The sequence below is a fragment of the Pelodiscus sinensis genome, chromosome 7, assembly GCF_049634645.1.
Source record: "Pelodiscus sinensis isolate JC-2024 chromosome 7, ASM4963464v1, whole genome shotgun sequence".
In the NCBI taxonomy this organism is placed as follows: Eukaryota; Metazoa; Chordata; order Testudines; family Trionychidae; genus Pelodiscus; species Pelodiscus sinensis.
Window position 1 is genome coordinate 1,423,723 of NC_134717.1, and position 27,627 is coordinate 1,451,349.

Consider the following 27,627-nt stretch of genomic DNA (forward strand, 5'->3'; position numbering starts at 1 on the left):
GAGCCGGTCGGGCAGCCCCTCCCTCTGCCGTCCCACCCCATGGGATCAGACCTGAGAGATGCCTCCTTTCCCAGCCTCCCCCAGGGCCGCGCCATTGTCAGCGGGTCAGGGGAGCGGGTGAGTGCAGGAGACAGGCCCAACCTGCGGAACTCACTGCCACTAGACAGACGGCAGCCCCAGTGCCCTTCCCTCCCACAAGGGCCCGGCCGGTGTTCCTAGTCTCATTGGGGTGCTCGTTACCAGGAAAGGCTTTCTAACGACTTCCTCTTTCCCAGCTGGGAGACAGGTGGGGGTTCCTGGTGGCCACGCTGCTCGGCAGATGAGCCTCCCCCACCGACAGCACCATCCGCCAGCTCCGTCTGTGTCCAGTGGCTTCAGCCGACCCCATGGCACCCGTGACCCAGCTGGGGCGGGTGCAGAGCTCCCCCCCCCAGCCTCTGTGGCTGAGCCCTGTTGGGTCCCTGGGGAAGGCTGGGGTGGGGGTCGGAGGTGGAAGTGTGTGAGGTTCCTTGGCCGTGGACCTGGGGGGAAATCTGGGGTGGGGGGAGGATTCTGGCAGAGGGAATGGGGACAGGAGCCGAGGGGCCGGTCCCTGTCCTGGCTCTGTGTGCAGGGCTGATGTCCCCAGCTCAGCCCCTCGGAGCTGGCTCGTGCTCTGGGGCACCGTGGAAAAGGGGGGGCTGGTTTGTAACCCCCCAGCTTCCTCCTGCCACGTTACCTCCAGCACCTGCTCCCCTAGCCACTGCCAGAGTCTAAACTGCCTTATGGGGCCCGAGCATGGACGGGGGCCCGGCGCCCGGCTCCGTGTCCCGGGGGACGCTGGAGCGGACGGGGGCCCGGTGCCTGGCTCCGTGTCCCGGGGGACGCTGGAGCGGACGGGGGCCCGGTGCCCGGCTCCGTGTCCCAGGACACGCTGGAGCGGACGGGGGCCCGGTGCCCGGCTCCGTGTCCCAGGACACGCTGGAGCAGACGGGGGCCCGGCGCCCAGCTCCGTGTCCCAGGACACACTGGTGAGGACGGGGGCCCGGCGCCCGGCCCCGTTTCCCAGGACACGCTGGTGAGGACGGGGGCCCGGTGCCCGGCTCCGTGTCCCAGGACACGCTGGTGAGGACGGGGGCCCGGCGCCCGGCTCCGTGTCCCAGGACACGCTGGTGAGGACGGGGGCCCGGCGCCCGGCTCCGTGTCCCAGGACACGCTGGTGAGGACGGGGGCCCGGCGCCCGGCTCCGTGTCCCAGGACACGCTGGTGAGGACGGGGGCCCGGCGCCCGGCTCCGTGTCCCAGGACACGCTGGTGAGGACGGGGGCCCGGCGCCCGGCTCCGTGTCCCAGGACACGCTGGTGAGGACGGGGGCCCGGCGCCCGGCTCCGTGTCCCAGGACACGCTGGTGAGGACGGGGGCCCGGCGCCCGGCTCCGTGTCCCGGGACACGCTGGTGAGGACGGGGGCCCGGTGCCCGGCTCCGTGTCCTGGGACACGCTGGTGAGGATGGGGGCCCGGTGCCCGGCTCCGTTTCCCAGGACACGCTGGTGAGGACGGGGGCCCGGTGCCCGGCTCCGTGTCCCAGGACATGCTTGTGCGGACGGGGGCCCGGTGCCTGGCTCCGTGTCCCGGGACACGCTGGTGAGGACGGGGGCCCGGCGCCCGGCTCCGTGTCTCAGGTCACGCTGGTGAGGACGGGACCCCAGTGCCCGGCTCCATACCCAGCCAGAGCTCACTCTCCGAGGGGCCGCTTAGCCCCTGGCGTCTCCGCTCTGCTGGCCGGCGAGGGGGCCGGATGGGCCCCTCCAGCTGACAGTGGCTCTCAGCCCTGCCCCCCGTGACTGGCACATGCAGGAGGTGTCTGTTGCAGCCTCCAGCCCTGCAGCTTCCGCTGCGCCCGCCCCGCCTAGGGCTGGCAGGGCTGCGGGTGCGGAGTGAGGGGCACTGGCAGAGCTGCCAACGGGCTCTGGCTGCCTGCACGCCCGGCGATGCCCACACACCCGGCCCGCGTGGCAAACCCCTCTGGAGCAGGGAGCGGCCGTGGGCCGGGTGCCCGGCTCTGCGGCTGGAAGGTGCCAGGGGCGTGCGATGCGCGGGGGGCAGCCAGCGGGCGCTGAGCCGGCTGGGGAGCTTAGCTGGGGCCAGTCCCCTTCCATAAAGCCTTGATTAGCCGGCAGCGTGGCCGAGGCAGAGAGTGCCAGCCGGCCGCGCCGCGAGAGAAACCGCCAGCTACTCCTGCCGGGTCCCCGGCTGGGCGAGGGTCTGTGGGCAAGGCCTGGCCTGGCTCGGTGCTGTGCTGGGGGCACCGCCTGGGTACTTGGCTGCCTGCTCAGTGGCCGGCCGGGGGCAGGGATGGCTCCTAGCAGTTCGCCCCCCCCCCCCATGCCTGCCATGAGCGTGGGAGTTCTCTGGCGCCGGAGTCCCGGGCCCGGCGCTGCTCCCGGGTCGCCCAGAGGGCGTGAGGTCCGGGGGGGCCCCCTGAGCACCCAGCTACCCCGTCCCGGCGTCACCAGGGCCCCTGCCCCCGGCTGGCGTGCCAGGAGGCGCGTGCCCGCGGCGTCCGTAGAGTCGGAGCAGCGGAGGGCTGGAAGGGACGGGGGGTGTCCTGCAAATGGGGCGTCGCGGCGTCGTGGGCTGGTGGGGTCAGGGGGCAGGCGGCTCCGTGGCTCCGATACTCCCGCCCCCCCGTTGCTGCCCCGATACAGAGGCAGGGCAGAGGGAAATGCGAGTCGGGTGAACCGTGTACTCGACTTCACGCTGCGGTAGGGGCAGGGCACAGGGGGATGCAGGGCCCTGCAGGGTGGATAAGTGGGGTTGGGGGGCTGAGGTGGCTGCAGGGCAGGTCGCTGGAGGGCGGGGGCTGGGGGGCTGAGGTGGCTGCAGGGCGGGTCGCTGGGGGGCGGGGGCTGGGGGGCTGAGGTGGCTGCAGGGCGGGTCGCTGGGGGCGGGGGCTGGGGGGCTGAGGTGGCTGCAGGGCGGGTCGCTGGGGGGCGGGGGCTGGGGGGCTGAGGTGGCTGCAGGGCGGGTCGCTGGGGGGCAGGGATCGTGGGTCTGAGGTGGCTGCAGGGTGAGTCGCTGGGGGGCGGGGGCTGGAGGGCTGAGGTGGGTGCAGGGCGGGTCGCTGGGGGGCAGGGATTGGGGGGCTGAGGTGGCTGCAGGGCGGGTCGCTGGAGGGTGGGGGCTAGGGGGCTGCCGCAGGAAGGCTGAGAGGCTGAGAGGCGCCTGTGTTGCCCGCTGGGGTTGGGGGCCGGGGGCCCGGGCTCGGCTGTGCGCGGGTGGCTGATGGGGCAGAACCGGTGGGTGTGCTGGGCAGAGCCCCTTGAAGCGGCTTGTGAGCCCCGAGCGTCGCTCTGTGTGAGCCTGGCTCCAGGCCTCCCCTCCCTGCCGCCGTGGGGCTCGGCTCAGCACAGAACAAACCGGGAGCAGCCGCGGGGGCCCGGGGATACCCCAGTTCGCTGCCAGCCCCAGCACATTTGGAGGAGCCGGGGGAGGAGTGCGGCTGGGAGGCAGAGCAGTTCCCAGAACAGGACTATGCCCATTTACACCTGCTGTGGATTTGGCTCAGACACTTTCCCTCATGTAGCAGTGAGTTCCACAGATTAACGGTATCCTGCAAACAAGCGATGCCATCACACCCTGCTGTTCAGTGCTGCTGCCTTTGTCTTGGTCCTGGGGACAATCGAATCCCCCGACTCAGCGCTCCCCTGAGCATGGGGAGGGGAGGAAGGTACGGGCTCACAGCTGGTCCAAATCAGTATCCTCCATGGACCCCAGTACGAGCTGCCCGTGTTTGCTCTGCAGGGATGGGAGCCAATCCATTGTGCCACCAGAGGGGAAACTGAGGCAGGGGTTTCCCGGGCGGGGCGCCGATGGCTGTGGCACCCGGTCCCACGCTCGGTGTGTCGCTGGTAGTGGTGTTGCGGGGCGGGGGGGCTGCCGGACGCGGGGGATTGACGGCTCTCCTTCCCGCCCCCACAGCCCGAGGACCTGGAGGTCCCCTCCGCCCACACGTTCAAGGTGAAGAGCTTCCGGAAGGCGAAGCCATGTGGGATCTGCGGGCAGGCGATCGCGCGGGAGGGCAGCGCCTGCCGAGGTGAGTTCCCGGGCCAGGGCGCCCAGCGGCTGCCGGGGGCCTGGCGTGAGCTGAGCTGGGAGGTCTCAGCCTGGCTTCGGGCGGGGCGGGGCGTGCGGAGCCTCGGCTGCGGGGGTAGCCACGGCCAGAGCAGCCAGGCTCCTTCCACCGGTGCCAGACTCCCACGGGGCCACGTGTCTGGGAGCGTCTAACCCTGCGCACCAGCCTGGCCCCCTTCGAAGTCTGGCCCCGGGGCAGCTAGGTGCTGCCGAGCGAGGTTCCCGGGGCGCGGCTGCGTGAGGGCAGCCCGAGGGCCGTCTCGCCTCCGGCTGCGTGGCTGGAGCTGGCTCTTGAGGGGCAGGGCACAGAACAGGGGGGTGCCACCGGGCTGGGTCCCCCTCAGCCTTACAGCCCTGTCACCATGGGAGTGGCCCACCCCGCTCCCACCACCCGGCACCCGTGTTTTCCCTGCTCCCAGCTCAGCCGTCTTGCGGCCTGCGAGTCCGGAGGCGCCCGCTTCCGGCCGGAGGGGCCTGTGGGCCTCAACGTGCCGCGAGGCAGGAGGGGGACTCGGGCCCGCCCCCTCTCCGGGCCCCGACTCAGGCCCCTAAGGCGGTGGTGTGGTTGCGCTGCCTGGTGGGTGGGGATTCCCCGTAACTCACCCGCCCTCAGGGAGGGGGGGCACCTTCGCCTCTGGTCCCCGTCCTGGGCCACTTCCTCCTGCCCGCGTCGGCCGGCTTGGCGTCTAGCCGGTCCTGGCTAGTCTGGGGTTCCGCCCGCCGGCTGCTTGCTCCCCGGGCTTTTCCTCCACCTCTGGGAGTTTGCCTCAGTTTCCTCCCCTTTCCATCGGGGCCTGGTGGCATTTAACCCCCCCGCCGCCTGCGGGCCGATGACGTCAGCGGACGTCTCTCCCCACCTGGCCCCAGGCGCTCCCCGAGCAGGCCATCTGGGGATTCAGCCTTCCCCGCACCTACTGCCTTCTCCGGCAGGCCCCCGGCGGCCCACCGTCCCCCGGCGCGTCCACTGGTGGCCAGGAGGTGCAGGGGGCTGTGGTCTCCGCGCGGCCGGAGCTCGGCGCCCCGTCACAGGGGTAAGGAGTGAATCGACCCCATCTCCCACTTCTGATTCTGCCAGGCAATGGGGCGGGGTCCCTGGGACAGCGGGTTGGGGACCCCGACCCTGCGCCCCCGGCTGCAGCAAGATGTGACTCCGCTGGCCAGTAGAATAGGGAGGTTTATTGCTTCTGTGAGGCCTGGCCCAGCCCGGGTTCCATGTAGACATAGGAGTAAGGGGCAGGCAGCCTCATGTTTGCCCAGCCAAGACTGCCCCGCTCCCAGACCCTGCCCTCCAGCCAGGTGTCCGTCTCCACCTCCCTTCCTTTGTCTCTCCCGATTTCCCTCTTTCCTCCGTGCAAACGGACCTTTTCTTCCTGCGTGTCACCAGTTCCCGGTCTGAGAGCGGGCCCTTCCCTCTCCTCCCACGCCCGCTTCCTTCGCGTGAGAGCTGTGGGCGAGGGAGCTCGCCCCACTGAACGCCCCCCGCGGCCACGCACCCGTCGGCCCCCTCAGCGATGGCTAAGGGAGCGGGCAGGCGGGAGATCTCTGGCCGCGGACTCCTCCTCCGGCAGGGGGTGTTCGTGACCTTACTGATAATTCCCTGCTTCAGCCGCTTTGCCGGGCCCCGAGGGGAGGCTCGCGGCGTGGAGCTGCCGGAACCGTTGTAAAAACCGGCATCCTGGTCCCCCGAGGCACAGGCGGGTGCTGTGGGGTGCCCGTTGCAGTTCTTGGGCGGGCCACGGGGGGCGCCCTGAGGCTCTACCTCACGGAGAGCTGGGGGGCAGTGCTGGCCAGGGCTGGGTGCTACACAGGGGGCCGGGTGTGGGGCTCTGAGCTGGGACCTCACCCCAGTGAGCCGGCTGGGGGGGCCTGGGGCGAGTTCTATCTGTGTGCAGCCAGCGGGGAGTCAGAGCCCCCAGGCTGAGCCGGGGACGGGTGGCGGGGGGGCATCCCTTTGCCCCAGGCCTCTGTCTCTCTGGGGGAGGCAAAGAGCAGGAGGAGGCGCTCAAGGGCGGGGCGGGGATGAACGAGGCAGGGCAGAGAAGCATCAGGGGGTATCGGGGAGCCTGGAGCTGCCGTGGCCAGGCGGTGGGGCTGGCGCCCCCGGCCCGTGCACAGCGCTTTCCTTTCAGCGGGTTCCCAGCCCGGGGTGACCTTGTCTCATCGATGGGGAACCTCAGCCGGGCCTGGCCTGGCAGAACCTGGAGCCAAGGAGACGTTCCCCAAAGGGCTCGTGGTCCAGGACAGTCGGGGGAGCTCGTAGGCTCCGGGCCCTGCCTGCCTCCCGGAATGGACGGGCGGGGGGCGGGCGGCTCGCACCGGAGGCCTGGTGTGGAGAGCCTGGCAGACGGGTTTGACCGAACGCGGAGCCAGCTCCGTCTTGGAGAATGGGGGCCCGAGACACCGCTCTTGCCCCCCCCCCCCCCCGTTACAGCTGATGCCTTCCCTGACTCTGCCCCACCCACTGGCCCAGCCCGGCCCGGCCCCAGGCTCTACGTGGCTTACTCCTTGGGCGGGAGCTGGCCCCACGGTCAGTGTCAGCTGGGATACTGCAGGGCCCTTTCAGACCACAGCCCTCCCCTCTCTGAGCCCCCTGCCCGGCTGGACTCCACAGAGCCCCCGTGGCAGAGCCGTGGGCGTGGCATGGCAGAGCCGTGGGCGTGGCATGTTCAGTGGTGCCTCGGAGCCAGCAGGGGGAGCTCCCCCCGGGGTTTGATGGTGCCCCCTAGCCAGCTTAGAGGTGTGTTTTGCTGTCCCAGCCGAGCGGCGGGTGTCCCCCAGCACCTTGAGAAGCAGGTGGGGTTAGCACGCCCAGCGTGGGAAGGCAGGAAGAGAAATCCCGGGGTGGGGGCCGGCCCTGCCGGCTTGTGTGTACCTCAGTTTCCCCACTTGTGTGGCGGGACTACAGTTCTGACCTGAAGGGTGTGTCGAGGGCTGGTTTACAACTAGGCAGGTGTTACCACAAAGAGGTCCAGTAGAAGGGGGCTTTACACACTGTGGAGCAAATTTCTAAAGCAACAAGGCTTCCTTCCTGCCCTCGGCTCCTCCCTCTTCCCCACGGTCACACGGGTGTTCCCGTGGCTTAGCGCCAGCAAAACTGGAACCGCTTCCTAGCACTTTGCAGGTTGTGGTTACTACGTTTGAACTCACCCACTTCTCCCCAACAAAGGCCGCCTAAAAAAAAAAAATCTAGGCTCCGTGCCTGTGCGCTTACATCACAACTTGACATAATTGGCACAAACAATCAGAACGGTTTGTCCTCTTCTCCCAGAATGCCCTGGGGTAAGCCTATGCAAATAAGCGAGACGTCGGTACCGCCCCTGCCCAGTAGATGGCGCTGTGAGCTGCCTTTGCTAAGGGAGAGGGGCTGGAGCGAAGCTGGATGCTCCACTCCCGGTGCTCCTGCCCCACAGCTGTCTCACGCCGCCCCCCACGCCCGGTGCTCCTGCCCCACAGCTGTCTCACGCCGCCCCCCACGCCCGGTGCTCCTGCCCCACAGCTGTCTGACGCCGCCCCCCACGCCCGGTGCTCCTGCCCCACAGCTGTCTCACGCCGCCCCCCACTCCCGGTGCTCCTGCCCCACAGCTGTCTCACGCCACCCCCCACGCCCGGTGCTCCTGCCCCACAGCTGTCTCACGCCGCCCCCCACGCCCGGTGCTCCTGCCCCACAGCTGTCTCACGCCGCCCCCCACGCCCGGTGCTCCTGCCCCACAGCTGTCTCACTCCGCCCCCCATGCCCGGTGCTCCTGCCCCACAGCTGTCTCACTCCGCCCCCCATGCCCGGTGCTCCTGCCCCACTGCTGTCTCACTCCGCCCCCCATGCCCGGTGCTCCTGCCCCACTGCTGTCTCACTCTGCCCCCCATGCCCGGTGCTCCTGCCCCACAGCTGCCTCACGCCGCCCCCCACGCCAGCGGCACACGCTGATTGGCAGGCAGCTCGTGGTTGCAGCTTTCCTGGCCCATGGGCCGGGGGAAGGACAGCGGAATCTGCACCCAGCAAGCGCAAGGTCCCGCTGGCGCTCGCATTGCGCCCGGACGTACCGCTGTGGGGCATGGGCCCCACGGCCGCTCCTGGCGTGTCTCAGCGGCTGGGCACGTGTCATGCGGCTCAGCCCGGGCGTGACTGCACCAGGGCCTGGCCTGGTGGGCGAGGCTGGCGTGGGACCCAGGACATCACGGTCCAACGGGTGGTCCCGCCATGGGCTCTTGGGCGGGTCCCGTCATCTCCCTGGGCCTCGTGCGTCTGGGGAACGGGGCTCCCGTCCTGCCTGTCTTGGCCGTGTCCGCGATAGTTTGCTGGCAGGGCAGGCGCTTTCTCTGCGTCTGTGCACGTACAGCGCCTGGCGCGGTGGCCCAGGGCCCTCGCTGGAGCCCTCGAAACGTGCGGCTGGAATAGGGGAGGGACCGCAGGGCGTAACGCGATCCATTCGGCAGGGGGTGAGTGGAGGGCTGCGTACGATGCCAACGGGCAGGGTGTCCCCCTTGGATCAGACCCCGACCTTAGACCGGGGGTGGGGAACGTCTGGCCTGCGGGCCGCTCGCTGCTGTCGGGCTCCGGGGAGCGGCAGGGCTCTGTGCCTGCAGGCGCTCAGGTAACCCAAGTGTCTGGCGGCCCGCCAGCGGCTAACCCTGACAAACCCCGTGCAGGGGGCGTGCCAGAGGTCCCCGCCTCGCCGCAGGCCGTGTGATCAGCAAGGCTCTCAGGGTGCGTTGTGTGCCGGGGCGGGGAGGTTCACGGCGTAAATTCCTCCTGATCCTCTAGCCGGAGCAGGCGCGCGCCGCATCCTGCCATAAACGGGTCTGTTCTGTGTGGCTGTGGACGTGCTGCTCCGCCCCACCTGAGAGGTGGCCGCATTCCACCGGGGAGGCCCGTGCTCGCAGGCCGCCCGAGGCACGTGCATCACGACGGAGGGACACGTGGCTGGGTGGGAGGACAGACCCGGGTGCAATTCAGGCCTTGCCGATACGCATCTGGGGAGAGGTGAGGTCACCGGGCAGCGTGCCGCGAGCTCCGGGGCCCAGCCAAGTCCCTCTTATCAGGGCGGGCAGGTGCACCGCCACTCAGGGCTCCTTTTCCGATGGCTCTGCCGAGAAGGAAAAGCTGAGTTCAGCCGCGACAATGCCGGCTTCCTGTGTTCCCTGCCGCGCGGCTGCACCAGGAAATAACCCCGGCGGGGCGGACGGGGGCGCTGGGCAGCCGGCAGGCCAGGGCTGAGGGCTGGGGAGGTCCTTTCCAATCCCTTTCCCACCGGGGCTCTGCCATCGGCTTTGGGCCCCTCTGCCAGCCGGGAAGGTGGCCGTGCGGGGTCAGAAAAGCCTCGGTCCTCCCCCACTTCTGGGGAGTTCAAAAGGGACCGCACTTCCTTCCGCAGGATGTCCGTGTGGGTCCGGTGTGGGTCAGGCGGGAGGAGCAGGGCTGCGCCGGAGCGCACGGCGGAGGCTTGTGGGGGGGGAGGGTGAGGCTTGCAAGCGCTGGTGTGTTCCCGCAGGGGCGAGGTGGCCGGCCCAGGGCTCCGACGAGCCTCCGAGAAATATCAGCAGAAAGCGCCTCCCGCAGATTGCTGGCCCGGCGGCTCCGTGCACCGGGGGCAGGCTCGGAGGAGCACGGTGCCGTTCGGGTTCCTGAGCCCAGCGGTCGTTCATGCCCATCGGACAGACCAACTACGGCGGGAGGGGGGGTCTCTGCCTCGGGCTGTGTGGCGTGGTCCCGCGGATGCCGGCTTGCCCCTCTGAAGCGCTGGGGGAGGTCTGTTCCCGGTTCGGGCCCTGACCTTGGGCAAGTCCCTTAACCAGGTTCTGTGCCTCAGTTTCCCCACCCGTAGAATCATAGAATAATAGGACTGGAAGGGACCTCGCGAGGTCCTCGAGTCCAGCCCCCCGCCCTCAAGGCAGGATCAAGCTCCGTCTACACCATCCCTGACAGATGTCTATCTAACCTGTTCTTAAATATCTCCAGAGAGGGAGATTCCACCACCTCCCTTGGCAATTTATTCCAATATTTGACCACCCTGACAGTTAGGAATTTTTTCCTAATGTCCAATCTAAACCTCCCCTGCTGCACTTTAAGCCCATTACTCCTTGTCCTGTCCTCAGAAACCAAGAGGAACAAATTTTCTCCTTTCTCCTTGTGACACCCTTTTAGATATTTGAAAACCGCTATCATGTCCCCCCTTCATCTTCTTTTTTCCAAACTAAACAAGCCCAGTTCATGAAGCCTGGCTTCATAGGTCATGTTCTCTAGACCTTTAATCATTCTTGTCGCTCTTCTCTGTACCCTTTCCAATTTCTCCACATCTTTCTTGAAATGTGGCGCCCAGAACTGGACACAGTACTCCAGCTGAGGCCTAACTAGTGCAGAGTAGAGCGGCAGAATGACTTCACGAGTTTTGCTTACAACACACCTGTTGATACAACCTAGAATCATATTTGCTTTTTTTGCAACAGCATCACACTGTTGACTCATATTCAACTTGTGGTCCACTATGACCCCTAGATCCCTTTCCGTGAAAGGGCCTGGCGGCTTGGCCGCTCTTTTGGGGCCGGGCCGGTGGGACGCTTGGGGAACAGTCGGCTGAGTCATGTTAGCAGTACCTTTCCTTGGGATGCGAGAGTCCAGCTGGGCTCCCCTCCCCCCCGCCATCACCTGGGTGCGGAGGGGAGCCCAGCCGGCAGGGCTGGCGGGAGTTCCAGAGCTGACTCGGGGACGCCCCGGTCTGGGGGGGAGGTTGGACTCCGGACTCCCAGCGACACTGAGCAAGGGCCTTTTCTCCTGGCCTTTAGTAGCCCGGCTTCCCGTGGGCTCTGGCAAGCAGGGGGTTAAGAGGTCACCCCCAAAGCCAGGGCTCCCTGCTCGCCAGGTGAGTCTTCTTCAGCAGGGGTGGGGCCGGGGCTTTGGGGCGGGACTCCCTGCAGTGGGGAGGTGGGTTGGAGGCAGGATGTCCCTTGTGCACGGAGCCCCCCCACCCCAAAGGCTCTTCGGGGCGTCCCGAGAGGACCCCTCCCTTGCTGAGCTGCCTGTTGACCTTTGTGCCGGGCCGGGCCGGGCCGGGTCTGAGCACAGCTGAGGGCGTCCGCTCCGGGCGCATCGCTCGAACTCAGGACCTTCCCAAACAGGCCACAGACCAGTCGCACCGAGCGCGTCAGCTGCCAGCCTGGCCGGCCAGAAGCCTCACGAGCAAAACCCCTCGGACACCCCAGCTCTTCCTGTGCCCCAAACGGCCCCAGGCCTAACGCACGGGTGAGGGGTTATAGAACCCAATCTCACCTCCCCCGAATGGCTTCTTCCAGCCCCAAGAAACCAGCCGCAGATCCCAGTCGATTTACACTCTGGATCGTACCCACAAGATCACGCTGGGCCAGTCCTTTAGCATCTACCGTCTAAAGGTTTATTCATACAAGAAAGCAAAGCCTGAGTGTGAGGCTGTTAAAGGATATTCCATTGCATGCAGCGAATCTCCCAGTTCTCAATGCAGGCTCTTAGCTATCTTAAAAGTCTCTGGTTACATCCTATGTCAGGACGGGTCCGCGGTTCTTCCCGGCTTGTGGTTCCCTGCAAGGCTGCATCTGGGATCAGGATCGGAACTCAAGACCGGATGGAGGGTGCCACACGGCACTTAGGGGCCTCTCCTGGCATCTTTCTGGGCAGAGCAGGTCACGTGACCCAACGGCCTATCCCTGCGTCCCAGGATGGCAGCCCTTCAGCCCTGGCAGGCTTGCAGGTACCAGTCACATTCCTGAGGCGTGTATTGGCACTAGAGCCTCGTTGTCTCCTTGCTAATTAGCACCCCCATTGGCCGAGCCTTCCTTGCCCACTGCTCATCCACAGACAGAATTTTCCAGCGTCCACACAGAGTGCGTGTTTCTAACTCCACATACAGATATCATACAAGTACATGAATAGCACATACAGAATCAGTAGAACACAAGCTTTCATGTGAGACCTCCCATGGCCCCCTGTGTATACACTGTGGCTACGTCGACACTGGCATGATTTTCCAGAAATGCTTTTAACGGAAAAGTTTTCCGTTAAAAGCATTTTCAGAAAAGAGCATCTAGATTGGCATTTTTGCGGAAAAGCGTCCGTGCCAAACTAGACGCGCTTTTCCACAAAAAAGCCCCGATCGCCATTTTCGCCATCGGGGATTTTTTGCGGAAAACAAATCTGAGCTGTCTACACTGACCCTTTTGTGCAAAAGTTTTGCGCAAAAGGACTTTTGCCCGAATGGGAGCACCATAGTATTTCTGCAAGAACGCTGACAATCTTACGTGAGATCGTCAGTGCTTTTGAGGAAATTCAAGCGGCCAGTGTAGACAGCTGGTAAGTTTTTCCGGAAAAGCGGCTGATTTTCTGGAAAAACTGGCCAGTCTAGACACAGCCATAGGGGCAAATACCCCATCCCATGGGTGCAACAGTGATCTGTCTGATCCCCTTAAAATCCAATAACGTGACACCCTCCTCAGCTGGGGCCAAGCCTTGCTGGGGCCGGTTGGAAACGTTCTCCGCCCCGGCGGGGGAAACTGAGGCAGCAGTGGGCTGTGTTGTGCCCAGCGGGGCTGAGTGCCGAGGGCAGGCCGGCTAATCCGCCTGGGCCTGCAAAGCAAAGGTACTGAGCGAGGCTGGCCAGGCCGGCCCCCCGCCGGGAACAATGGTTGTGTTGTACCAAAGGAGCAGATGCTGTTTTTGGCAGGGCAGCAAACTGGAGTAAACCACTGCCGGGGGGGACGGGGGGGGATGGGGGGGCTTTACCTGGCTGGGGGCTGTGCTGGAACGTGCCAAGGGCTGGCAGGCAGTGCCTACATGGAGCTGGCACGGCAGCAGGGCTCCAGAAAGTGAGCGCCAGGCTGCGTAGGGCGGGTGGAGATCCGGGGACATGGCGGGTCCCCAGCGGGTGCAGCGCCATGGGTCAGCGCACGGCTGGTAAATCGGGGCCGGGGCTGCTGGCACTGGGCCCGGTGGGTGGGCATTTTACCCAGCTGGGGGGTCTCCCGGGAGTGCCCCAGACACCAGCTGATCTTCAGGCTGACTCAGCTCAGGGAGCTGGGGACGGAGACAGCCCCCCGGGGAAACACACCCTCGCTGTCAGCCTCTGGGGTCTCTCCGGGCCCTGATCCTGCCCCCGAACCTCGCCGCCCTGCACCGTGCCAGCCTCCGGCCACCTGTGCGGGCTCTCACCCCGCAGCGTCTCTGGTGCCCGCTCCGCCTGGTCCCTGAGGGCCGGTGTGCGGAGTGTTTCTCTCTGCACCCGGGCGTGGCGCTCCGGAGACCCCTCGGCTGAGTCCCGTGGGAGGCCGGGCGGGCGCCGGGGGGGTGCCTGTGGAGAAGTGAAGGCAGGACGTGTTAGTTGGCAGATCTCTGCTCCCCCGGGACAAGCAGGCAGGTAGCAGAGGGGAAGGCTTCGGGAGTTTGCATGCAGCGACACGCCGGGGGCCCAGCCGTGGGGGCAAAGCATGTGCCTGTTGTGCACGGGAGGGGTGTGCCCACGCACACGTGGGAGGGGGGCGTTCTGGGTGCCTGGGCAGGCCCACACAAGTGTGGGAATGGCGTGTTGAACTCCGCGTGCCTGGCCGCTGGGCGGTCTTGGCTCACGCCCACGCAGAGCGGCCCATCACCGGTCAGGTCTGTCCACGGGTGTGTCCGAACGGGCTCGTGGGCGGAGCTGTAGCTGCCTCTGAGGCAGCCCCGGCCGCCCTTTTACATCTGGGGAAACCGAGGCACCGAACGGTTAAGTGACTTGCCCAAGGCTGCAGAGGGAATCAGTAAGAGCTGGGAAGAGAACCCAGCCGTCCAGGACTCTGTGGGCAGAACCGACGTGCCCGGGTGGGACACCAGGCTCTCCTGCAGGGCCCGTGGCTGGCGCAGAGGCCGGCTGGTGCCGTCTGTCGGGCTGAGATGTCACCACTGGAAAGTAACAGGCCCCGACCCTGGAAGGACGTGCTTGGTTTCAGTGGGGCTGCCCCCACGCAGGTCCGCTGTGGGGCAGGAGTCCGGAGTTTGCAGGGCCCGTTCGCAGCCCCCCTCCTTGCATGACAGAGCTGCCCTGAAAGACTTTCTCGGGGGCTCTCCAGTGCCGGCGCTGCGGCTGCGTCAGCCAGAAGCTCACCCGTCTGGTTTCACACTCTCCAGTGAGTGGCTGGCTTTTTTTTTTTTTTGCCTCTCGTACAGGAGGAAGGTAAATTACACAGCCTCTGGGCTGGAAAAAAAAAGAGCTGGATTTCAGAGCCGGGAAGGCGACGCTTGCTTCCGCTGCCGACTCTCGAAACTGCCCCGGCTCGCGAACACGGAGCATTGCCTCCTTTGTGGTCTGTGAAATCCACGGGGCAGCCCCGCAGGGCGGGAGCTGCTGGTTTAGGAAAACCCGCCGTCGTTTGGGCAACTCGAACAAGACGGGACGGGCCTGGCGCCCGTCAGCCGTAGCGCTCAAACGAGGTCAGTGCCATTTACAGCGGGGAGACGGGGAAACTGAGGCACGGTGTGTAGGTGTGTGTGTGGGGGGGGGGACTTGCTTTAGCCCACCCAGAGCTGGGACTTGAAGGCTCCAGCCACGCTTGGCTGCGTGTCCGGGTGGAGGATCCCAGCCCAGATACTAAGGGGATGGGCAGTTGGGGGCCGTATAAGTATCTGGGACGTCTCTGAAATAGCGCTGGGCCCTGGCAGCCAGTGGGTGGCGGAGGGGCTGCACCGTGTCGGCCTCGGGGGAGATCCAGGGGGGAATGAGGGGTGAGCTGAAGGCTGGCAGGAGCAGGTGCGGGGGAGGGCTATGGGCGGCGGGTTTCCTAGGCGGGGGGGGGGGGGGGGCGTTGCCTTCCCAACCCGCCAGCCTGGCTCTGCCCCCAGACCGGAGCGTTGCTGCCCCCCAGCGGCCGCCCTTCCTGTGCTCCAGGGCCAGGCCGGCTGGGGCCACATGCCACTCCACCTCCCCATGGCGCTGGGGGGGGCAGCTTGGCTCCCAGGGGGCGGGGCCTAGGTAGAAGGGGCGGGGCCAGGGGCTTGCCCCCCCCCCCTCCCCGCCCTACTTTCCCCCCTGCCCATGGGGAGGGCAGTGAACAGGGGCCGGTGCCCTCTAGGTTCTCCAGCCGGGGCATCGCCCGGCCGCCCGGCGAGCGGGCACCGTCTCTCCGGGAGCGCCGCCCGGCTGGAGCGTTGGCAGGGGGTCGGGGCTCCTGGCAGCCGAGGAGAGATGCATCCCGGGGCTCCTAGTTCCGTCCCTTTCCCTCCCTCCGCTCTGGACCCCGCCCGCCCGCCAGTGCCCCCTGCTAGCCCAGCCCTGAGCCCCCCGGAATGGGACACTGGGCAGCCCGGGGACCCCAGCCCTCTTCGTCCAGAGCACCGGGGTGCCGGCGGCTGCCCGGCCGAGGGAGCACGCGTGCCCCCTGCTTTCCACAGCCCACCTCTCCCGGAGCTCGGGGAGGGGTGCCCCCGTCTGCGTGCCCCTCGCTCTGCCCCGCCCGGCGGGCTGTGCGCCCGGGCTCCGGAACGGGGAGGCCGCGAAAACTCCTCTCTGGGCTCCTCACCTCGGGGGAGGGGGGCGGTTCCCCAGCACAAGCATCTGAGCGGCCCAGGTGGGGAGGCAGGAGGGGATCGGGCGCATTGTGCACATTCCTGCTCCGGAACAGGGCTCCCGGAGCGGGAGGGAGGCCAGGTGAGCCGTCAGGTGGGGGACGTCGGGGGGGCGGGCGCTGCCGGCGCGGCACAGCGCGCTCGGTATTTTCCCGAGGGGGCCGGCGTACCCGTGCGGCCGAGGCGCCTGCTCTCTGCGTGGGGCGCTCGGTGGCTCCGTCCCGGGGGTGCCCCTGCCCGGCGCGCGGAGCTGAGCCCTGTCTCTCTCTCTCTCTCGCAGGGTGCAAGCTGGCCTGCCACAGGAAATGCGAAGCCAAGGTAAGGAGCCGCGCCGGGCGCCGCCGAGTTCCCTCGTGCCGGGGGGGCTTGCGCGGGGCGGGGCGCCCCCTCCCTAGCGTTTCTGCCTGGGGTCCGGGTGGCACCTGCCTTGCAGGGAAGGACCTTTCCGTCGGCCCCCCAATCCCAGCCCGGCGGGGGTCGGTGCCATTCTTGCCCCCGGTGTCACCCGGGCCGTTTGAGGCTCATTTCGAACGGCTGCCCCTGAGCTCCCTGGGGGCTGAGCGCCGTGCCCCCGGGCACAGCTGGGGCTGAGTTCTTGCCCTGGCGTGGCCCAGCCGGGCGTGGGTTGGAGCTGGCACTCGGCCCCCGGCCTTGGGATCAGCCGCTGGTTCGGGATCGCGTGGCCGCCCCGGGCGAGCGCCGCAGGGGCTGGCGTGCCGGCTTCCCAGGGGGCACGTGCCCCACGGCACGGGGGCCTCCGGGCAGGGTGCGGCCGCGGGCAGGGGCAGCTGCGTGTGCCGGGAACCCCTCGTGCTGCAGCGGGTGCGTTGGGGTGACGTGCGGGAAGGGACACGGCCTCTGGTCTCCCCCCCGCCCTCCTCCGCTCCTCCACCTGCCTCTGCCGCCCCCTCCGCTGGCTCCGGGTTCCTCATGTGCCGCTTGTGCCTCCTCCTCCCCCCCTTTCCCCAGCGTCCCGGGTGCACCGGGCCTCACGGGCAGCGTTGCTTCCTATCTGCGGCCCGGTCCGATGGCAGAGGGCACGGTTCCCAGTCCCCGTCAGGGCGTTGGTGGAGACGTCTGGGGGGCTGACGGCCTCCTCCGGAACGGGGGGTCTTGTGCAGAGGGGCTGGGTGTGAAACTGGGTCTCCGGCTGGGGATGCCGCCTGGGGAGGGCGGGCGCTGGCGGAGGAATCGGGCAGGTCATGCTCTCCGCAAGCTCTGCCGAGGACCTGGCCGTGGGGTGGAGACAGGAGCCCGGTGGTGCCCTACGCAGCAGTCTCCCCACGTCTCTTCTCCAGCCCCCTGGGGAGACCCCCCCAGTACTGCAGAACCCCAACCTCCTCCTGGGGTTCCCCCTCTGCACGGACAGGTGGTGGGTGGGAGCTCTGGAACCAAGCGGAGCTGGGGTCACCCACCGGATCTGGGGTCCCCTACAACCGTGGTCACTGCCGACCCCTCCTCCATGCTGGTCTCCCCAGAAGGCAGGGTCCCTAGCATCCGGTGGTGGGTGGAGTTCTGCTGAAGCTCCACCCACACCTTTAAATTCCGCCCACAATGTCAGAGGAGGGGCTGCAGGGAGTGTGGCCCTCATTAGGTTTCAGAGTCAACGCTCAGCGCCATGGGCTCGGTTTGCCGACTCCAGGGCCTGTGATGGTGGGGATGCAGCGAGGGGGCTTCTCCTCTGTGCCCCTGCCAGCCTCTCTGTCCTCCATTGGGTCTGTGTCTTGCTGGGACTTCCCAGGGCTGGAGGCAGGTGCCTTTCTACCGGCATTGGGGCGCCAGCCACTTCACTCTGTGCGGGGAGCCCTGCCCCCCCGAGCTTAGCGCCCTTGGTACCATCCTGCCTGGGGCAAGGAAAGGAAAGAACCCCTTTTGCCCACCAGCGTGGGGCGAATGTAACTCTACCCTGGCCATGCTAAGGGACTCACCCAAGGTCCCCAGGATGTCTGTGGCAGAGCCAGTGTCACTGGCCTGCATGTGGGAAGGATGGTGCTGGGGTTCAGGGTTCTCTCTGCGGGCCGGGTTCGAGCAGGAGGGATCCAGTCTCCCGCACAGCCTGGGATTAAAATTCAAGAGACCCAGGATCACTTCCTTGGGCTGGCACACGAGATCTAGGGCGGGTCACTTTTGTCACGCTCTGCCTCAGTTTCCCCTGTGTCCAGCTATGCCGGTCCTGCCTTTGTCCGGCCAATTTGGACGGTGCCTCGTGCCCTGTGACTGGCCAGCACCTGGCTCCCGGTGCCCCCCTAGTCCGGAGGCTAAAGCTGAAGGCAGCCCCTGCCACCGTGGCGTGCCCTGGCTCAGAGCAGGTGATAAATGCGCCGGGGTTCCGTCTACACTAGTGCCCCTGAGCCGGCCAGCGTTCAGTGCCGGGAGATGGCCCAGAAGATGCCTGGGTAGACTGATTACGCAGCTCCTGTGCACCCAGAGACGGGCAGACGGACTCACAGACAAGCCAGGGCTCCGGGTCCCATGACCCAGCTGGGATCCGGAGGGGAACGGGGCCCTGAGCCTGGGGGAGCGAAGCCGGTTTCGGAAGGTGCTGGCGGAGGCGGTGGGGGACGGCAGCCGTGTGAGCTGCGTGCGCCTGGCGGGGAGGCCGTGCCTCGGAGCAGCGTCTGCTCTGGCTGAGAGCCGTGTTGCGCGGGCGAGGCCGGCGTGTGTCAATACCCCCCGGCAGGGGGCGGGCGCCAGCGAGCCGGGTGTCCTGTTGCAACACGACAGGCCGGGCAGTGAAAAGCAGCGAGCGACGCAGAGACCCTGCTGGCGCCCTTCCCGGGCCTGTGCACGGATCTGGCGGCCGTGAGCACGCCTGGGGGGGCGCGTGCCCTGCGTGAGCGCACACCTGTGTCTGCAGGTGCACGGTGGGGGTGGGCGAGCCTGCAGGCCGGCCTTGTGCTCCCGCCTCCTGGCCAGGGCAGATGGAGCTCCAGGGAGCTCCCCTCCGAGGTAGCTAGACCTGCTCTGAGCTGGCTCAGATGCCCCCCTGGGTGCATCGGTCCCTGGCGCTTCTCCAAGGAGGTGTCAGGCCCTGCTCGGGGCTGCCCCTGCGGCCGTGGGCACTGAGAGCCGGCAGCATGGCCTGGCTGCTGCCCCGATGCCAGCCTGAGTGCAGAGCTCCGGACCCCTCCGTTGCACCCTGATGAGCTGGGGCTCTCCGAAGCAGGGGCAGTGCCCCCGTCCCCGGTGCCCAGGGCTGTGCCCTCGTGCGTGGGGAGGGCACCGGTGGCGTGCGTGTGCAAGGAGGAAGGGGGCGGCAGGGAAGATACCAGCCTTCTGGTTTGGCCTGGCTCTGTTGGAATAAATCAAGCTGGGGATGTTGCTGGCTGGGCTAGCCCATCATTTCGGGTCTCTGTGGCTACAGCTTTAAACCCCAGCCGAGCCCTCGGGCTGTCACCCTTCCAAACCAGGCGAGTGGCCTGGACGTGCCAAGCTCCCCGCCGGCGGCTGCCCGCGCCCCGAGGGAACCGCTCTCGCTTGCCCAGGCGGGCGCGTTAGCCTGAGCCGCGGGAGAAACCCCACCCCCGGCCCAGGGCACGCGGGGGGCGCGGATCTCCGCGGCTGGGTTTCCTGGCTACGCCCGTGGACACCAGTTGTACGTCCTGCAGGCCTGCGGGCAGCCGCTTCCTAGCCGGGAGCGGGGGTGAAGATCTGCGGCTCGTGTTTGCGGACGCCGATCCAAACGCCGCCCGGGCCCAGGGCTCTGCCATGAGCGTAAAGAAAGGGTTTGGCTTTTCGATTCCTACTCGTTTTCTGGGGCAGTCGTCCTGGTGGCTCATGGCCTCTCTTGCCCCCCAGCGCCACCGGGGCTGAAAAACGGCTTTTCTCTTAAAACCTCCCCCAAAAGTGGTGATTTTCCGGCAAGGCCCGGGGCAGGAAAAGCCGCACGTTTCACGAGGCTAGTGATGCAGTCGTGCGAGCGGGCAGGTCGGTAGCCCAGGCCAGGGGCTGGGGGCATGCGGCCTGCCGGGGGAGTACGGGTGCTGCTCTAGAGGGGGATGGCGCCCCCCGGGGATCCGAGGGGAGTACTGCACCCACAGGACGGAGCCGGGCGGGTTTGCATGACACCCGCCTGCGTGTGATAGACGCTGGCTCCCGCGGAGGGTGGGGGAGGGGCTCGTTCCCGGCTTCCAGGCACCGTCAGCTTGGCCTGTGCTCTGAATAAGGCTTACCTCAGGCATCAGGCATCCTTCCCTCCCTGCATTCCTGGGGATGGAGCTGCAAAGCCCCCCTCTCGGCCCGGGCCCCTGCCGCAGAGCCGTTTCCTTGACGCCTGCTCCAAATGCAGTCAGGCCTTGATTGCTCAAATTGCTGCCATCTGGTTAATGCGATGGCGAAACTTCCCGGGGCTGGTTGGAAAGCGCCAGGCGCGGGTCTTGGGGCACCCGGGCTGCTGCTTGCAGAGACGCTGGTTCGAAGGGCTGGAGCGTCCCGGGGACGGAAACTGCCTGGGGGGGAGGGGAGGAATCCGGGTCCTTTTCCAGAGCCCTGAGGAAGGTCATTATAGATCCTCTCTTCTTCCCACGCTGCCCTGACCTGGAGGGACCCCTTTCAGTGGGGGGAGGGGCTAGCAGCCTCTCGAGCTTGCTCGGGCCTCTGAGTCTCTGCTGAGTCACAAAGAGCCCCGTTGGTGCCAGCGGTGGGATGGATCTCGGCGCAACTGAGACCGGAATCAGGCCCGGGGGAGGGGCCAAAAGTCTCCCCTTCCCATTGCCTTGAGTTCTCCAGTTCCCTAATATCCTGGGCCCACCCTCTCCCGAATGGCTATCAGAGGAGATCCGGCTGCCTCCCGGTTTGTCCTGGGAAGGGTGGTGGGGAGGGTGGGGCTTGTCTGTGGCTGCACTGCACACGCAGGCGTGGGATCGCAGGGTGGCACCACACACTGGCTTTGTTATTGTAGGGTCTCCTGCGGGTTGGGCGGCACACTGAACCTCGCGGTGGCGGCAGCTCTGCCTTGGAGCCACATCCGGTACTTTACGCTGCCCTGTAAAATCCTTCCCTTCGCTCCTTCCCTTCCCAAGTCGTGTCTCAAATCCCCGTCCTGACATGCCGCCTTGAAGCATGCTCCGGGACAGAGCGCGGTGTGGTGTGCTCAGGCTGTAGGGGTGCCCCAGTGGGGAGGCCGGGCAGAGCCAGCGAGAACTCCAGGATCTGTTTGTCTGACTATCCAGCAGCCTCACCACAGAATCACCTTTATCGTCCTGACCTCTTGACGCGGGCCAGGAACGCTCCCCCTTGAGTACTGCAAGTCGGCACTTGCGGAGAAAAATATTTACTTGCAATGCGTCATTAGACCACTAGATGTCTCTGTGCTGTACAGAATCCCAATCAGGGTGTGGCCCCCTGGTAAACACAGGGAGACCAAGCTGGGGTTCAAGCTGTGTGGAAGTGCCTCTGTGTGGTTGAACACCATCTTGTAACTGCCGTGATGAGTGTGGTAGAGGAACTCTTGAGAACAGAATCCCTAGATCGTGGCGGACAAGACCCGTTCCATCGCACGGCTGTGGAACCATCCAGCAGCAGCCCTGCCCTGGAGGAGGTTCCAGCGCTTGTGCAGTCAATACGGCTGTCAGCCTGGCTCCTGGCCCTGAAAGAGATCCAGAGAGTGAGCAGCAACATCCTGCGTGGGTTTGTGCCATAGAAAGTTGGCAGAAGTGGGGCTCCGGTGGGGCTGTGCCAGGAGGCTGGGAGAATTTCATCTCCCAAGTCCTTTGCTGCCCCTGCCAGTGTTCTTCCATGCGGGACGTCAAGGGCGAAGCGATCTGTCCCTGCCTCCTGGGCAGTGGGAGCAGGGGTAGGCGGAGGGCAGTCGGCTGTTAGGATGCCCAGGGACCAAACGAAACGTGGGCCTTGGGATGGACAGGCATTTTCACATGTGCTCCCGACTGGAAAACAAACTCTGCCTCTGCCTCCCCCCCGCCCGCCCAGGGATTTTGCATCTGGACCAAGCAGGCTTGGGAGGTTCTGGGGTCAGAAGCGGGTTGGCTCTGGGCGGCTGCAAAGCGCCGGGCAGGGGGCGTTTGGTGCCGCAGATCGGTTTTGCCTGAACCGGTTTGCTCGGTCTGAACGGCGAGCGGGGACAGAGCGTGCTGACGGCGGAGCATCTTTTAGGCCTGGGGTAAAGTCTCCATTCCAGGCACGTACGATGCAGCGCGGCTCTCCATGGCTCGGGAAATGCAGCCACCTCTGGGGTGGAGCCTGGCAGCGGCCGAAGGGCGCCCCGCACCTGCGCCGTGGTGCCAAGGCGAGGGATGCCCCTGACACACGTGGCGAGCGAAAGGCTGCATGCACGGGCGGGACGGGGAGGGGGTAGAAGACTTTAAGAACTGGCAGGGAGTTGGGGTAGAGCATGGTTTTGGTAGGAGCCCTGGGGAGCAGAGGTCGGAGGCCCCGTGCGCCCCTGTGCAACGTGGCTGCATGAACAGAGGGGCAGGGGGTAAGGCAGAGGGAATATTTTGAGTGCCAACCATGTGTATGGAGCCCTGGCCAGGGTCCATCTGGACTCCTGCTCCACCCCTGGCTCCGTCCCCCTTTGGCTGCGTTTCCCTGGCAGGGCTGTCAGCCTGGCCGATGTCTGGCCCCACCCTGGACCCGGGAAGCAGGGAGGTGGCTAGGGGGCCCTGTTTGCGCCTGGGCCTGCCTGTCCGGGGCTGTCTGGGAACCGGGCTGCTCCCGGAGGCAGGGCCGACGGGAAATGGCCTGTGGGCGGCAGACGCGCCCTCCTGGGCCCTGATGCTTTGCCGGGGGGAGCTGCGGACCCGACCTGCAGAGGAGTCATTTTAACTGTCCCGGATTGCCTGGGGTTTCTTCTGGCCTGGGCCGCTGCCAGCGTGGCGGCCGTTCCACGCCCTCCCTGGCAGCCCGGCCCTCGGCCCGGGCTATTCTTAGCATCTTCCCGCTGTTCCCCGAAATATTTTATCTAAACTCCCCCTGCCTCCCCCCGCACTGTGCAACGCCCGTGACCTCTTGTTCTGCCCTGGGCTGCTCATAAGCAGAGATGATCCCTGTCCTCTGTAGCATGTCCCGCTGCGTGTGCGCCGGCAGCTGTCCTCGGCAGAATTCCGCCCTCCGGCTCCGCACGTCCGGATCCCTGTCCTGGCATGCACCCGTTAGCCAGCCATGTTCGCCTTCGGCGGGGGGGAGAGGAGAGGGGGCGCTACCCGCATCACGATGGTTCTTCAGGGCTGCCGCTTCGATCCTGGCCCCAGCTGAGGTGGGAGACAGGAAATCCCTGTATCCCTGTTTTACCGACGAGGAAACGGCGGCCCGGTGAGATCAAGTGATGTGACCAAGGTCACACAGCGATGCAGTGGCAGAGACGAATGGCAACCCCATCCCCTGAGTTCTATTTCAAGCCCTTCCTCGCCCCGTTGCCTTCCTCTCCGTGCCCTGCCATTTCTCCGGGTCTGAGCTGCGGTGCTCGGCGCTTCTGGGAAGGGTCTTGAGTACTGGAGAGCTGAGAGCTAGCAGGAGGTTGGAGCTCCGGTGGCCAGCCCTGGCGTCGCGGGCGGGAGATGCCCGCAGCTGACAGGGAGAGCACAAGAGGACACACGTTCTGGAGAAGTGGGGACTAAGGACGTGTTTTACCCGGCAGCTCCCCTGCCTCCCTTCAGCCCCCGCCTGGCTCGAAGCCCAGCCCCTGGGACTCGGGAGCTGCGGCCCCCGGAGCGGCATGGCGAGCCATGCAGGAGGGCAGGCGCTTTCCCCGTGTTAGCGGGGGGGCCGTGCGTGCCACGGAGCCGGTGTGCGTTCCCCCGTGGGCATGTCCCTGCGCCTCCCCGGGTGGAGGAGACGCCCCCGCGCTCGCTCTGACAGCCGCAGCGCTGAAAGGAGCCGGGCAGCGAGAGGTGGGAAGGCGGGATGGACCGGGGGGGGGGGGGGAGCCATTCCGTCGCCGCGGCGACGCTATCGTAGCATCCGAGTTAGCGCGGGCCCGTCTGCACCAGCCGGAAATAGCAGCCCCGGCTCCTCGGAACGGGCCCTCCAGGGACACGGGGGGCATCGCGTGGGAGCCCGTCTGGGGGGTGTTGAGAGTGGTGGGGAGAGGCAGAAGAAAGGGGGGGAAGGGGAAGGGGGGGCAGAGTGACTGAAGGTGATGATGGAGGAGGGGAGTGGGGGGGTGATGGGGAAGTGTGACTTGGGGGGGACAAAGATGGGGGAGGGAAAAGGAGCGGGAGAAGTGTGACTGGGATGAGGAGGGGGAGGGAGCGGGAGGTGGGACTTGGGGGTGGAGGAGGAGGGAGTAGGGGGTGTGTGATGGTGGGACGGGAGGGGGGGTGTGACTTGGGAGGTGAGGAGGGGAGTGGGGTAGAGTTGTGACTTGGGGGGATGTAGATGGGCAGGGCAGTGGGGGCTGTAATTTGGGGGGATGAGGAGGGGAGGGGGCTGTAATTTGGGGGGATGAGGAAGGGAAGGGACGGGGGTGAACTTTGGCGGATGAGGAGGGGAGGGGAAGGGGGATGTAACTTGGGGGGATGACGAGGGGAGGGGGTGTAACTTGGGGGGATAAGGAGGGGAAGGGGGTGTAACTTGGGGGGATGAGGAGGGGAGGGGAAGGGGGATGTAACTTGGGGGGGATGAGGAGGGAAGGGGGAGGGGGGTGTAATTTGGGGGGATAAGGAGGGGAAGGGGGAGTAAATGGGGGGGATGAAGAGGGAAGAGGGAGGGGGTGTAACTTGGGGGGATGAGGAGGGAAGGGGGAGGAGGGTGTAATTTGGGGGAATAAGGAGGGGATGGGGGGTGTAATTTGGGAGGATGAGGAAGGGGAGTTGGGGGCGCGACTCGGGGAGAGGCGGGCGGGGCGGGGGCATGGGCAGGGAGGGGAGGCTGCAAGCCCCCCCCCAGGGCCGGGGGGCTCCGGCCAGGGCGGCGCGGGAGCGCGGGGCCCGGGGAGCCGCCCGGATGCTCGGTGGGCCCGGCGCTCGGCTGGGAGCAGCTGCAGATGCCCATGTAAGGCCGTCCCCGCCGCCCGCAGCCAGGCCAGGGTCAGCGCCGCTCTGGGAACTGCTACGTGCTTGCAGATCCCTGCTCCCTTCTGGCTGGGGCTCTGTGTGTGTGGGGGGGCTCTGTGTGTGTGGGGGGGGGGCTGTGTGTGTGTGGGGGGGGCTCTGTGTGTGTGGGGGGCTCTGTGTGTGTGGGGGGGCTGTGTGTGTGTGTGGGGGGGCTCTGTGTGTGTGGGGGGGCTGTGTGTGTGTGGGGGGGGGCTCTGTGTGTGTGGGGGGGCTGTGTGTGTGGGGGGGGCTCTGTGTGTGTGTGGGGGGGGCTCTGTGTGTGGGGGGGGCTGTGTGTGTGTGTGGGGGGGCTCTGTGTGTGTGTGTGTGGGGGGGCTCTGTGTGTGTGTGGGGGGCTCTGTGTGTGTGTGGGGCTCTCCCCCGTTCCAGGCTGCCCCCCCGACACTGGCAAGCAAAGCTTCCCGCGTCCAGTCACAGTGATTCCTTCATTCCCCGCCGAGGCCCCACCCGCTCCCTGTCTCCGCAGCCCCCTGCCGTGGCTGAGCCCATGACCCTGCTGCGGACCCTGCCGGAGCCGGGCTCCCCGCTGCGCCCCACGGAACAAAGGGGGGCACAGGAATGGCTGAGCTGCCCCCCCCCCACATCCGCCTGCCCGGCAAGAAGAGCCCCCGTCCTTCGCCGTGTTTGTCGGCTGTATTGGGTCCTCTTGGGGGCAGGCGTCCATTTGACAGCTAAGCAAACTGAGGCACCCGGGGACTAGTGGCATAGACCCCACGCTGTCATCGCTCCATAGGTTCCCAGGACTCCTGTGCACGTTTCGTTTGACCTCCTGGGGAACGGGCCAGAGAGCCGCCCCAAAATACCTCCCCAGACGGCTCTTTCTGCAATCCCCCCGTGTCTTTTGGGACCTGTGCTCGGTGAAATCCAACCCCTGGTCCCGACTCCGACCCAGCCGCATTTTCCAGCCTCGCGCCAGCTGGGAACACCCACAAAGTGTGGCTGAGAGGCCCTTTGGGAGGCAGACCATCGGCTCTGTGTTTGTCCAGCGCCTAGCACCGGGTCGGGGGCGGCTCTTACAAACGCCTGCAACACACACGACGCCCCAGCAAAGGCTCGTCTGGGGGCGCAGGGCGGTGGGCCGTGGCGCGGACAGAACCGCTAAGCAGAGGACGTCTCTCCCTGCGCCAAGAGCTCCGAAAACATCGGACAGCCTGTGGCGTCTTCATGCTCTCGGGGGCCTGGCGGGGCCTCCCAGCCGCCGGCCACCCTGCAGTCGGGGCGTGTGTCTGGCTCGGAGCCGTACCGGTTTGCTGCCCGCGCGCAGGGGCTGGTCCGTTTCTCCGCAGCCGGGTTGCAGGAGGAGCGTGCTCGCTGGGCGCTCCCTGGACGAAGTGGCAGGCCGAGCCAGACGGCCGCAGGCTGGATCCGGGGTCGGTTTTGCCCTGGGGAAGACAGTTGTCATAACAGAGGACTGCGGAGGGGTTCCTGCGGGCTTGCCCCAACACCCCAGAGGGGGGTGCACGTAATAATACGGAGCAGGAGAGCGGAGCCCAGCGCCCGGCCGGGGGACTGGCCCTTGGGTTTTGGGGACTCCGCGTCCGTCGCCTTGAGCTCTGTGCGGCCGGACCGCCGTGAGGGTCGCCGGAGGGGGTTCCTCTCGTGCCCGGCGGGCTGCTGCGCCGCCGCACACCTGCCGGCTCCGGCTCCCTTGGCATCCTGGCCAAATCCCTCTTGGCCACTCAATGGGCAAGGCCGCTTCCCCCCGTCGGCAAAGCCGGAGCAGCTGGCCTGTCCAGCGGGCGTGTGAGGCCCGCCCCTTTGGGGTCGCCAGCCCCCTGGCCGGCGTCATGGGACGCTGACAGTGCTACAGGAGGGGGGAGGATTTTGGGGACGCAGGATGCCCCTCCCCCCATCTCCAGGGAAGGGAAGGTCTCCGGGTCCGTACGGATGCTGCCGGCTGCTCCGAAGCCACGGCGCGGCTGATCCTTCTGAGCTGATTTACATGGACGGAGCTCTTTTTCCAGGGTCAGGTCATGGGGCAGGGGTCACGTTGAGGGTCACAGGGGGGCAGATCACGGTCTCTGAGTGTGAGGTCAGCACCCACGCCGTGCACAGCTGTTTCTTGCTGGGGTTGGTTCAAGGGAAGGCCTTTGTCTCCCCAGATGACCAAGAGGGGCTCTCAGGTACCAGCTGCCTCCCCCCGGCACAGTGGGGTGCAGCCCCAGATTGTATTCCCAGCTCACCCCGACTCTCTGGCCTGGTTGTGTCCTACCCTGGCAGACCCCCCTACTGCTGCTGGTTGTTGGTCCTGCACAAATGGAACCCTTCGCCCGCCCCCACTCCAAACGTACGGAGCACTCGGTTTCAGCTGGTTGGATGCAGCTGACTCTGGGGAGGCACAAGACAGCCACATATAAAAGGACGACCCAGGCTACTCAAACACTGCCTCCTGTTGGCATGGAAGGGGAAACGGGAGGGTGCATGCTGCCATGCAGCCAGGGGGGCTTGGGTCACCACAGGGTTTTAGCATCTGGGCCTTATTTCTTCAGACGATTTTGCTGGGAAATGTCGGTTTTGCGGCTTGGTGCACGGAGAGCAGTTCCCGGTGGCACGTCAGCTGCGTGTCTCCACTGGCCACGTCCCAGGGGGAGCAGGGTGTGGCTGGCTGCATTTCCTAGGACCCCACCCAGGCTGGGGCAGGCGGGTGAAATGCTCAGTTTGTCCCTTTTGGGTCACTGGGCACTGCTCCAGGATGCCCGGGTCTGCTCCTGCCTCCCTCTTTTGGGTGACGTGGTTCGCGCCTGCATGCCTCAGTTTCCCCAGAAGCCCTTCCCCAGCTCCCGTGGCTGCAGGGCCCGGTCCGGCCCCACGCACTGTCCCAACGAGGCTGGGAGGTGCCCGGCTGGCGGTCCAACCCCGCCAGGCCCCCCGCGATCAGATTAGCCAGCGCCCGGCAGGGGGCCGATTCAGACCCGCTCTCTGCTAGACTCTGCCCAGCGCTGGAGCGTTCT

At 66.6% G+C, this 27,627-nt stretch overlaps 1 protein-coding gene across 9 annotated transcripts in view; it reads left to right on the forward strand.

Moving 5' to 3' along the window:
* The window catches only part of TNS1 (tensin 1), a 241,298-nt gene that overhangs the window by 37,925 nt on the left and 175,746 nt on the right, over positions 1-27,627 (forward strand). For 8 of the 9 annotated variants that reach the window (XM_075932996.1, XM_075932995.1, XM_075932997.1 and 5 more), the window contains exons 2-3: positions 3,959-4,073; positions 15,946-15,983. In XM_075932996.1, the coding sequence (XP_075789111.1) occupies positions 3,959-4,073; positions 15,946-15,983 (153 nt within the window). Of the gene's footprint in view, positions 1-3,958; positions 4,074-14,401; positions 14,535-15,945; positions 15,984-27,627 lie in introns of those variants that run through there. The other variant, XM_075933006.1, reaches the window with a different exon arrangement.